General features: G+C 37.9%; 1 protein-coding gene across 7 annotated transcripts in view; it reads left to right on the forward strand.

Moving 5' to 3' along the window:
• The window catches only part of Inpp5f (inositol polyphosphate-5-phosphatase F), an 87,059-nt gene that overhangs the window by 16,780 nt on the left and 57,308 nt on the right, over positions 1 to 12,971 (forward strand). For 6 of the 7 annotated variants that reach the window (XR_009227340.1, XM_046450281.2, XM_046450280.2 and 3 more), the window contains one exon: positions 4,258 to 4,338. Coding sequence is in view for 3 of the 7 variants with exons in the window: in XM_046450281.2 (XP_046306237.1) it covers positions 4,258 to 4,338 (81 nt within the window). In the remaining 4 variants the exon portion in view is untranslated. Of the gene's footprint in view, positions 1 to 4,257; positions 4,339 to 5,399; positions 6,095 to 12,971 lie in introns of those variants that run through there. The other variant, XM_046450278.2, reaches the window with a different exon arrangement.

A 12,971-nucleotide genomic window follows, 5' to 3' on the forward strand; every position in this document is an offset into this window, starting at 1 on the left:
TTGTAGTACCAGGGATTGAACCCAAGGATGCTTAACCACTGAGCAACATCCCCAGAACTTTTTTGTTTTGTTTTTTTGAGGCAGGGTCTTGCAAAATTGCCGAGGCTTAAAATTACATTAAGCAGACAATTATAACTCAAGATAACGTAAAAAAATTAAAAATAAATAAATTGCTGAGGCTGGCTTCCACCACAGCTGGGCCCCCTCAGCGGCTGGCTTACAGCGTGTGCCACCATGCCTCTGCTTTCTTTTCCTCCTTCAGTGTCTCCCCTCATTTTATATCTAGACATTTTTCCTTGACCATTCCATCATGAACTCAGTCTTAGTGGGTTTTAATGGTTTTTATTCTGGATTTCAGACATCATCAGTGATTTATTTTTAATCATTAGACTACAGCATGGTTGTTTACTTTTTAAAGTTAAAATCTTATTTTTTTGAATGGTTGATGTTTTTACGTGGTTCAAAATGCCAAAGATGCAAAAAGGCCATTGAATTAGGAGATTCTCACCTTTATTTTCCTTCAGCTGCTGTAGACCCTGTCCTTTTTGCCCTGCTTCCTCTTGTTCTTCTTGCCTGTGTCTTCACCCACTCAGGAGACAATACATGTTTCAGAGTCATCTTTAAGATATTTCCTCTCTTCCTGACCTTCCCATAGCTTCCTTTGAGGAGTTTTATGTTAATCTCCTCTTCTGCATTCTTCACCCACTGACAACCCATTTCCCAAACTCATTTTTTGTTACATTTCATGTCCTTGCAAGCCAAGATTTTGCAATAATAACACAGCTATTTTTCCCTGCTTCCAGTCTTTACTTTTTTTCAAGTATCATTTCATGAAACTTTGTTTCTGGTACATAGGTATGGATGTGTATGTGTTTACTAGGTCATGATTTACAAAGTATTTCATATGATGGACCTCAAACAGTTGAAAACTCTGACTTTCAGTTGAGGATCATTATGTCATCTGGGATATAATCCCTGGTTGTAATCTTGTTTTATTTATGTCACTATCTGCTTGCCAGAAAGTTCAGATTCATTACCATAATTGGCCTCAGTTTACAGTCTTATGAATTCAAGTCTCTACTGTGTCTGCTGGTCTTCTGTTATCTAGATCGTTCATTCCTTTATTTTTCTATCATCTTAACCTGATACAGTGTTTGGTTCCTGGTAAGTATTTGATATGTGTTCTCCTAATGATGGGACAAATTTCAGAAAATATCCTATACTTTTCTCTGCATTATTATTCTTGCTGCTTTCCTTATTATGCCTGAAGATCTATTTCTGTGTAACTGTTCCCAACTACTTTGGCTCTAACTTTTTATTCCTCCTTCCTATTCCTAGAGCTCTTATAACTGTTGAAGATCAGAGTGGCACCATTAGGAGATCTTGAGTTCTTTCCTTAGCACAAATATCTGTGTTGACAGACATTGAGACGTGGCCTGTCTGATTCAGGGGTTCTGGCTCACTATTGGAGTTAAAGTTAAATATTTAAAAAATAACAGATAAAAGCAGTAAGTGCTGGGATATAGCTCAGTGGTGGAGTGTTGTTCAGCATGTGTGAGGCCCTGAGTTCAATCCCCAGCACTTGCATACACACACTGCCATGCATACACATGAGAAAAATAGATACTTGATATCAATTAACAAATACCTCTTTAAGCCTAAAAATAATGAAAATGGTAGATTTCCATAAAAAATTAAAATGGAACATATTTGCAAACATGTCAAGGATTTGAAGTCTTTTTTTCCTTTACATAATTTTATTATCATAATTTTATTACATAGTAAGAAAACCAAACAAGGTGATTTTAGAGTTGCTTTATTCAGAGACTCCATGATATTTTCAAGGGGTTAGATTTGTTTTATTTCTCCCCTCTGACCTCAGCATATTGGCCACAAGATGGTTTTAGTGACTCCATTATTCTCCTTTTCTTTGCCCATCTTACTAATTTTGTCAATTTTTATTAATCTTTTTGGATAAATGTCTCTTTTCATTTATAGCTCTTTGTTTTCCCTTTTAAGCTTAAAGAGACTGCCTACATTCTTTGGCTCATAGTTTCTTCCTCTGTCATTCATATCAGCAGCATATCATCTTCATATCTTTTTCTGACTCTCATGTTTGCTTCTGGCTTTTTATATCTTTTTCTCCTGAAGTCCTGAATATACAAAGAGCTTTTGAGTCAAAAGAAATATAAAGAAAAATTATTAGAAGATATGGACAAGGGAATCATAGTAGAAGGAAAAAAACATAAGCAATCTTATAGTTAAATGTTTAATCTTACCACAACAGAAAGAAAATGAACATCATTTTAAGTGGTGGATTCCACCAAATTAGCAAAATTTAAAAATTTTGACCAGAGTACTTTAAAACAAGCATTTTTTTATGCTTTTTGAAGATACAACTTGGTATAACATTTGTAGAAAGCAATTAGGTAATATTTGAGAACTTTACATTTTTTTAAAGTGTTTTGACCTACTGATTTCATTCCTAGTAATCTGTCCTAAAGCTGTTAATTAGGGAGGAAAATAACATATCTGCATAAAATTAATTATTTATCATAGTGTTTCTGTAACAGGGGTAAAACTTGCAATCACTTAAATGCCCAAGAGTGAGGTAATACTTTCTTAAGAGTAAAGTTATGACACCATGAAATTTCAATTTGAAGAATATTTCAAAGAACTGAGAAAATACTGTATTTGTGAAATAATACTTATAACATTATAATACTGTGTTTATAGTATTGTGGGTTGGCATACAAACCATGTGATCTGAAATATAGCAAAATAAATTTCTCTGAGTGGTGTGGAGAGGAGTGGAATGATAATTTCTGTAATGTTACTTAAAATTTCTTGAAGTTTCTGAGTGTGGCACTGTAGCAGGTTGGTTTGGAACACAGCCCTGACTCAGGAAGACCTTGCTTTTGTAGAGTGCCCCCATCCTTTGTTTGACTTTACCCTGTTAGTTTTGAAAATATGTATTTCCTCATATGTGAAGTGGGACTCCTCATACCTAACTCATAAAGTTTATGGATTGAACATGAAAATATATATCTAACAACTTTAAAAAATCAATTCTTTAACCAAAAAAAAAAAAAAAAAAGTGAAGTTGCGGGGCTGTGGCTGTGGCTCAGTGGTGGCGCACTTGCCTGGCATGTGTGAGGCACTGGGTTTGATTCTCAGCACTGCATATAAATAAATAGATAAAAATAGGGGTCTATCAACAACTAAAAAAAAAAAAAAAATTAAAAAAACCCGCTGAAGTCAACTTTTTGCCTCTCATTGAATGTAACAATAAAGACATTCAAGATACAGTAGTCAAAGTTCAAACAAATTCGGAGACTAAATTAGCTTTTAAATGTATGATTGTCTTGTGAATTACAGATCAAGTATTAGTTTCGCTAAAATAAAACTAAAATTTATTTGGTAAAATAAATGGTAATAAATGAAGTGCAATTTTAACTTTCTGCAAAGAGAAATATTGTTTTCTTGCTAATATTTTCCAGCTGTTGAGCTAACTACCACAGATGTAACATTTTTCACCATGTACATAACAGCCTTTTGCAACATGGGTTCTGCAAGAGAATTAAGTCCCGTCATCCTTAGGCATCCTTTGTGTGTAATGAATTTGCTTCTCTCCTGTGCATGTAGAATGGTACCAGTTACATGATATTGAATTCTCATATGAGAGAAATGAGAACACAGTCACCTAAATCATTGAGATCTGTTTTCTGGTTCAGATGAAGAACCCTGATGGAGATACCCAGCACATGGGAGCACTCAATAAGTGTTTATGCTTTAGATGTTGTTTAAAAGAGGAGTGACTTTCTTTGCTTGGTGTAAGCACCTTTGGAGAAAGTTTTTAGCAGAGTAGAATTCAGTAAGTAGACAGTGCTATGGTGGTTTTCCAGGCCTTATCTTTGGAACTGGGACTGGAACTGTGTTATAGGACTGAGCAGTTCCTTGTGTTTGCCCTCTTGTAGCAGCCTCTTTCCTCCACTGTAGGGCGCCAAGATACTGCATTCCATCTGGGTAGTATTTTTCAAGTCAATTCTCCCCTTGTAACTCTCCTAGTATCAGAAGCCTTATTCAGGCCTCAGATTTAATGCTTTGTACAAATTGCTTTATGATAATGAATTCAGTGCTGGATGTTTATAACTGCTTTTTTGGGAACATCAATCCTTTTTAAATATACTGCTAAATATATTGTTTTAATATTTTTCTGGTGATATGTTCTCATGACTGCTTCTTATTTTATTTTAGCTACTGATCTACTTCTTGCCTGGAATCCCATTTGTTTGGGGTTGGTAGAAGGTGTTATTGGGAAAATTCAACTTCATTCAGGTATGTTTCTATAATCTTCTTAAACTTGCAAATTTAATGTGGCATTCTGTGACATTTTCCTTTTTGAGGTTACATGAGTAGATTTTGAGTGTTCAATGTGGGTATTTCTATGTAAGTTTAATGAAATAAAAATAAAGCTTTAAAGAAAAGGAGGTAGAGAAATGGAGGCTTTCATTCTTTTGGTTTAAAAAAAAAACTCATAGAATACCTACTAAGTCTCAGGGATAATGGTAGTTGGTGTGACATAATGAACAAACTGACCCTTCACTACCCTGATGGAGCTAAATTTAGGAAAGACATAAATCACTGAAATAAATATATAATAGAGAATTGTAATGGGTTCTGTGCGGGAAAGATGTAGCAAGTACATTGACTTCAAGGGAGAAAATAGTAGGAATAAATCTGGAGAGGTAGGGAGGCAGCAGCCTGTGATCAGCTGCTTTGGGTCAGCTGCCTATTCCTGATACAGTCATCTCTAGCCAGGGGAGAGAATGGGTCTCTCAGTATGCAGTGTGGTCTTTTTAGGGATATTTTAGGGAGAGTTTAGGCCATTCACCAGGGCTTCACCTGGAAAGGCAGGAACCTGTTTCTTGGGTTCAGAGGGAATTTTGTTTGTGAGAAAATATAAGTGTTAATAGAGGATAGGAAAGGCAGCAGAATATAACAGACACACACACACACACACACACACACACAAAGTATGGCAGTATGTAAAAACGTGGATGTGTAACCGATGTGATTCTGCAATCTGTATACGGGGTAAAAATGGGAGTTCATAACCCACTTGAATCAAATGTATGAAATATGATATGTCAAGAGCTATGTAATGTTTTGAACAACTAATAAAAAAATAAATAAATAAAAGAGAAAATATAAGTGTTATATAGGTGGGTATATAAAAAAGGCTAAATGAAATATTTTAAGCAATATATTTAAATATCTATTTTAACTTTGGTATCAACTTTAATATGTGCTGTGAACTATAGGAGGCTTTGCCATTATTGCTGTGTAACAGAAGTACTACGTATCTCTGTAACGTACCTTATTTATTTATTTGGGTACCAGGGATTGAACTCGGGGGCATTCAACCATTGAGCCGTATCCCCAGCCCTTTTTTTAAATATTTTATTTAGAGACACTGAGTTGCTTAGTGCTTTGCTAAGTTGCTGAGGCTGACTTTGAAATCATGATCCTCCTGCCTCAGCCTCCTGAATAGCTGGGATTATAGAAATGCGCCATTGAACCTGGCTTTTATTCTTTTAAAGTAAAAATATTATGTATTTGGAAGCTAGGTTTATTTTTGTTAATTAGAAAGCACATATTTCCAGGGACAGTCTAATTTTCCTTTACCAAATTCTTTGATTGTGATTTAAGATTTGGTTTTATTATTAAATATTTTATAAATGCTGTAAAATACTGTCACAACGGGCAAAGGTGTGACTTACGCAGTCAAGGGGGAGAAATAAAAAATGTCCACGCACTTCTGCCCTTTCAATGATTTATTCACTCAAATCACTCAATACAATAGGTTCTTAATCAAAAAAATGACTATCCTTAATGCTAGGCACTGCAATAGACATAATCAATCCACAGCAAATAATTCTAGATTAATTCTAAACACTGCAAGCACTCTTAATCATGACAGGCTCATGATGGACATTCCCTCTGCATGCTAATCTCAAGTGCCAGATCTAACGTCTCAAGCCTTAGGCTCTAAGTCCAGCAGATGCAGACTCACTCAGACCACGGTGATCAGGTAAGGGACCATGGCGGGTTTCTCCTGGGGTGGAGCTGACAGCCGGTTGAAGAGTGGGTCATAGGGAGAAGTTGCATTTCTCACCAGGGTCAAGATATGGCTGTAGAGTTTGAGAGCAGTGAGGAAGATGCAGAGGATCAGGCAAACGATGAGAAGAGTTGGGATGTCAGTCCAGATCCTCATCAGGCTCTCCAGCAGAGGGGCATCAGTGTTGGCTGACTGAATGTCTCTTCATTTGCTCCATCATTTATACTAAACCACCTTTTCAATCCCTATCAGCTGCCACAGGATTTCTTGGTGAGGTCATTTGCCCTGGGGTTAAGCATCTGGTCTAGGGGTCCCCACCCTGATTTTCTTGCCTTTCCTCCTTATCAGGGCAAGGGCAACATGACAGAGACTTCACTCTGAGCTTGTCAGGGAGGGGAGAAATGACTTGTTTATGTCAGGACTATGCATGATGATCATATTGGAGGGCTCCGTAGGCATGCCTGGTGAGACTGCAGGTTTCAAAGTGGAGTTTTAAAATGGAGTTGCTTAGGCTAAGGCCTAAGGTCATCTTTACAAATACGCATGTATATGTACCATACAAAGTAAGAAATGAAGCAAGACTAGTGTCTTTGGAGCCTTCTCTGTGTCTTTCTTAAGTGTTTTCTTTTCTTGAAGAGAACCTACTATCTTTTTTTTGTGTGTGTGGTCCTGGGGATTAAACCCAGAAGTGGGGGTTGTATCATTAAGCTACATTCTGAACACCTTTTATTTTTTGTTTTGGAACAAGAGCTCACTAAATTTCTGAGGCTGGTCTCAGACTTGTGATCCTCCTGCTTTAGCCTCCTGAGAAGCTAGAATTATAGGTGTACACTACCATTCTGGCAAGAGCCCACTATCTTGAATTTTGTTCTTATTCCTTTGATTTTCACTATTGCTTTTATTATATGTTAAGTCTTAAAAAATATGTTGCTAACTTTTGTATTTTGGAGATTTTATATAAAGGACATTAAGCTATTTATGTTCTTCACCTCTCACCTTACCCCCTGCCATTGTTGTACTGGGGACGTTGTTAGGCAAGTGTTCTACCACTGAGTTACATCTCCATCCCTTTTTTCATTTTGAGTCAGGGTGTAATTAAGTTGCTGAGGCTGGCCTGAATTTGTGGTCCTCTTGCCTCAGCCTGCTGAGTAGCTAGGATTACAGGTATGTGCCATTATGCCTGGCTGTTCTTTTACTTTTATTGTTTATTTTTGAGATTTATTCATGTTCATGTATGAAACTGGAATTCTGTATTTTCCCTATTATATGAAGATATCATGATTTGTCCTTTTTCCTGTCATTGGGTAATTGAATTGTTGTCTTCTTTTTTCTCCCTCTATTAGAAATAATACTGCTTTGAGCATTGTTGTATATTCTGTCTTTGGTAGGTTTAAAAAAAATTCTTTCAACATAGAGGAGAAAAGCATTTAGTCATTCTGTAACCAGGCTAAGTATTTTAATAACACTCTCCTACCTGTCCACATTTACATACATATATTTTAATTCATTTACATGCTGACAGGATAATTTTACAGCTGGATGTGCTGAGCTAAAATTCATTTTCTATTATTTAAATGACACGTATGAAACTTCTGAGTTATTTTTCTGTAATTTCAGTCACATCTTGGAGCAGTGAATAAATCACTGCAATCAGTCAGGAGACCAGGATTCAAGCTCCGTTTATTAGCTTTGTGATAGAGGGGAACTTACCCGTTTCATTTGTTGTTATATAATAAGCCATCCCAAAGCTATGGCTCAAAAAGAACAACAACGTATAATGTCTCATGATTCTGTGGTCTGATTAAGTGACTCTTCTATTCTTCTTTTCTCTTCTGTTACTTTATTTTTTTTTTAAAGAGAGAGAGAGAGAGAGAGAGAGGGGGAGAGAGAGAGAGAATTTTTTTTTTTAATATTTATTTTTCAGTTTTTCGGCGGACACAACATCTTTATTTATATGTGGTGCTGAGGATCGAACCTGCGCCGCACGCATGCCAGGCGAGCGCGCTACTGCTTGAGCCACATCCCCAGCCCTTCTCTTCTGTTGATTGGGGTCCTTCATGCAGCAGCCATGGGTTTGCCCAGATTGCTTTCATTTGCCTTCATGTGGCCTGTCTATGGGTCTCATCATACAGGGCATCTCACTGGGTCCTTCTCCCTCTTCTAGAGAACCTGGACTTCTTTTCAAAGTTGTGACTGGGTACCAGGAAGACAGACCTCAAAGTGTAAGGGTCTCTACTTCTTAAGCTGTACAAGAGTAAAAGTAACTGTTTTATTTCTGAAGTGTATTATGTGCCAAATGAGATAACATACCTGAAGGTTCTTAGTAAATTAAATACCACTATTTTATCAAGACTCTCTTTGTGATTCAAACATATCAGGTTAAGCAAAAACAAATTTTTTATAAGTGCCGCAGTCTGGCTGGGCACAATTCAGGAGCTACTGTCAAAAGAAACGAACTTTATTTTTAGAACACACACACCAAACCACACAGCTCCTCAGGAAAACCTTCAGAGCCCAACTGCCACCACCGGCTTCCCACAAGCCTCTCAACCTCCCCCACTCCTCCTGCTCTTGAGGCCGATTGGCTGGGTTGCGTGGGCGGAGCCAAAAAAGTCCCCCAATGAGCATCACCAGAGGAGCCAATCAGTTGGCAGCTAGAACTTCCAGCTGCCAGCTGATGATTGGCTCACAGTGGCCCCAGCAACTTCTAGCTGCCAACTGATTGGCTCCTCTGTGGTGATGCTCATTGGGCTGTTTCCCCGCCCTTTCAGACCATGGAGCTGCTCATTGGGGGACTTTTTTGGCTCCGCCCACACGACCCAGCCAATCGGCCTCAAGAGCAGGAGGAGTGGGGGAGATTGAGAGGCTTGTGGGAAGCGGGTGGTGGCAGTTGGGCTCTGAAGGTTTTCCTGAGGAGCTGTGTGGTTTGGTGTGTGTGTTCTAAAAATAAAGTTCGTTTCTTTTGACAAGTGGCTCCTCAATTGTGCCCAGCCAGACTGCAGCATTTGGTGGCCTGTACGGGGAATTGTTTGGGTACTAAAAATGTAAAAGTTTGATCAGGTGTAACTATTGCTGCTGTACCATTATTTGACCCATCAGTGAATATATTTGGAGCATTCATAATAGGTGTTTTTCTTGTCATTTTTGGAAAAATTACAGGATGCAATGACCAAAAAGACAATAAAGGATTAGATGGTAAGTGGTTATCAAATGAAACATTAGATTTGCACATGATTATTGCCCAAGTATTTAACTCATTAGCTAACTCATCAATTTGATTCATAGTATATGGAGTAATAATTTTATTGGGAGAAATTCCAAACACTCCCTTTGCTGCTTTTATTCCTTTGAGTATTAATTGTCCTACAGCCTCAGGATACCTAGTAAGAATAGTGTTAGGAGAATAAGATAAATGTATCCATAATAATGGACCTTCTTGCCAAAATACTCCTGTAGGAATGTTTTTTGTTGGTAATACAATAAATAATAAAGGCAAACTTATATCAATTCTATCCAAATGCATATTTTCCATATATGTTTCAATGATTTTTAATGCCTTTCTTGCTTCAGGTGTTAACATGCGGGGTGAATTTGGATCTGATGGACCTTTTAGGATATCAAATAAAGGTCCCAACTCTCTTGTTGGTATACCTAGATAAGGCCTTATCCAATTTATGTCTCCTAATAACTTTTGAAAGTCGTTAAGTGATTTGAGTTGATCTACTCGTATTTGAATTTTTGGTGGACGGACCATGGTTGAGGATAATAGAACTCCTAAATAATTAATTGGAAAATTTAATTGTACTTTATCTATTGCTCTCTCTAGATTATTATTTTTTAATAAGTTTGTAAGTGTGGCATAACATTCTAGCAATGTGTTTTTATCTCTGTGTGCTAATAATACATCATCCATATAGTGAAATATTTGTAGTTCAGTATTTTGATTTCTAAGTGGCTGGAGTACTTTGTTAACATAAATTTGAAACATCGTTGGGCTGTTAGCCATCCCTTGAGGGAGTACTTTCCATTCATATCTCTGATCAGGACCTTCATGATTCAGTGCAGGGATAGTAAATGCAAAACGTGGACTATCCTCAGGATGAATTGGAATTGAAAAAAACCAATCTTTAATATCTATAACTAAAACATACCAAGTTTTTGGCAAAGCAGACAATTGAGGAATCCCCGATTGAGCAGGTCCCATAATAACCATCTCATTATTAATGGCTCTTAAATCTTGCAATAATCTCCATTTACCAGATTTCTTTTTGATGACAAAAATGGGAGTATTATGGGGAGATACAGAAGGTTGTATATGTCCTTCCGCTAATTGTTGTTTGACCAGGTCATGGGATGCTTGTATCTTTTCTTTAGTCAGGGGCCACTAATGAACCCATACTGGTCTTTCTGATTTCCAAGTAAATTTTATTATCTCAGTGGCCCTTTCTGAAAATCCAACCCATGTCTGTCCGTTCCTTGATCTATTTGTATTGGTGCTGCTATACCTTGTTCTTGTTTTTCTAATCTTTTTCCTTTCCTAAAACCTTGTCTAGTCATAATAGTGGGTGCATTTTGGTTGATGTTATTTGTTAATGTCAAACCTAATTGATCTAGGACATCTCGTCCCCATAAATTTATGGGAAGATGATCCAATACATATGGCTGTATAGTTCCTTCACATCCTTCAGGATCCTTCCAATCTAATACCATTGCACTTCTATGGGGATTAGTCGCCACTCCTAGGCCTTGAAGCGTTTGAGTGGCTTGTTGTAATGGCCAATGTTTTGGCCATTCTTGACGAGAGATGATGCTAAGGTCTGCACCTGTATCCAGTAGCCCATTAAATTCATGTCCTTGAATATTTAGTTTTTGCATGGGGCAAGAATCTAAATTTAAAGACAGCATAGCCCAATCTACACCTGTGGAGCCTAATCCCTTGGAACCTCTTTCTACAGTATGACTGGAAAATTTATCATGTAGGCTGGGTATTATTAGTAACTGTGCTATTCTGTCTCCTGGTGAAATTACTGATATACCCTTTGGAGAACTGGCTGTAATTTTTATTTCACCTTCATAATCGGGATCAATTACCCCAGGACTTATCATAAGTCCTTTTAGAGTAGAAGAACTGTGTCCCAATAATAAGCCTACTGTTCCTTTGGGAAGAGGTCCTTTTACCCCTGTGGGAATGATTTGAACTCCCATCTCTGGAGTTAGTACTGCTCTGGCGGAGGCGCAGATGTCCAACCCTGCACTCCCTCTGGTTTGTCTGATGAGGGATCTGATGGACAATGTGTCCTGGGCACTACCCTGATGTGGTTTCTGGGTTCCTCCAGTGCTCCGTATATTTGTGGTTTTGGGCCCCGGAGCATTGGGCCCCCCTGTCCATTTTTTGGCAATGGAGCCCGATGCCTTTCTCCACGATATCGTGGATAAACACCTGGTCCTTGTTCGTTTTTTGATAATGGAGTACCCTCTATGGTGGTTTGAGAGTGGCATTCATTAGCCCAATGTCTCCCTTTACGGCATCGTGGGCAAATACCCGGTATTCTACTCCTTTGATACCTAGTTTTGTTAAACCCTCCTCCTATGGGGCAATTCCTTTTAAAATGTCCTGTTTGTTCACAATTGTAGCATGTTCTTGGCCTGGCATCTAAAGCCTGTTTTACTGCAGCTGCCACGACTTGCCCTTGTTCTAAAGCCTGTTTTACTGCAGCTGCCACGACTTGCTCTTGTTCATTAATGTCTCTACATAATTTAATATATGTGTTTAAATCTTCATGTTTCCATGGTCTAATGACTTCTCTGCACCAACGATTCGCTTGCTCATAAGCCAGTTGTTTTAGTAATGGCATTGCTTGTTCTGTATTCCCAAAAACTCTGGTAGCTGTTTGAATAAGCCTATCTAGAAATTCAGCATAAGGTTCATTAGCTCCTTGTATTACCTTAGATAATTGACCTTGTAAACCTCCATGTCCTTGTAAAGTCTTTCATGCCTTAACTGCATCTGCAGCAATTTGTGCGTATACACCAGGATCATATGCAATTTGTTGCTGCTGATCCTCATAAGGTCCCTCTCCTAACAACATATCTAGATTTCTCTGAGGATAACCAGCTGCTGCATTTCGCCTAGCCGTCTCCTTGCAAAATTCCTCATTGGCAACCTTCCATGATAGGTATTATCCTCCATTTAGCACAGCTTTACACATATTAGCCCAATCTGCTGTCGTCATGTTCAAGTTGTTAATGGATTCGACCATGCTTACAGTGAAGGGTGCTTGAGGACCATAGGTTGTTACAGCCTCTTTTAGCTGCTTCACTGTTTTGAAATTTAAAGCATGGTGAATTCGCTGCCCTCCTGCCTCAAATACAGGGCATGTTAAAATTTGAGATCCTGTCTCAGGAAAGGCATATAAGGAATCCAAGGGACCAAAGCTGGAAGTGGATATTGTACAGGATCTGAGATTATTTTCTTGGAGTGAGTCTCTAACTACCACCTCTCCCTATACATCTCCTTCATTCTTTTCTTTTTTTTTTTTAAATATATTTTTTTAGTTGTTGACCTTTATTTTATTTTATTTATTTTTTACTTATGTGTATGTGGTGTTGAGAATTGAAGCCAGTGCCTCACATTGAGCCCCAGCCTCATCGTTCTTTTCTTTTTTGGGCTTTTTCTGTTTTTGTGCATATAGGAAAAAAAAATTTTTCTTTAATGGAATGGCACCTTTGTTCCTCAAATCAACATCTGTAATCAGTGGAGACTGACCAGCAATCAAAAAGAATTGAATAGTGAGTTTGATTCAGACTCCTGGAAAAGAGAGTTATTGGCCTAGCTTTTCCAAAGGCTTTT

Source organism: Marmota monax, unplaced genomic scaffold (assembly GCF_021218885.2).
Source record: "Marmota monax isolate L192 unplaced genomic scaffold, Marmota_monax_Labrador192_F-V1.1 WCK01_AAM20220418_F8-fsc00004, whole genome shotgun sequence".
Classification (NCBI taxonomy): Eukaryota; Metazoa; Chordata; class Mammalia; order Rodentia; family Sciuridae; genus Marmota; species Marmota monax.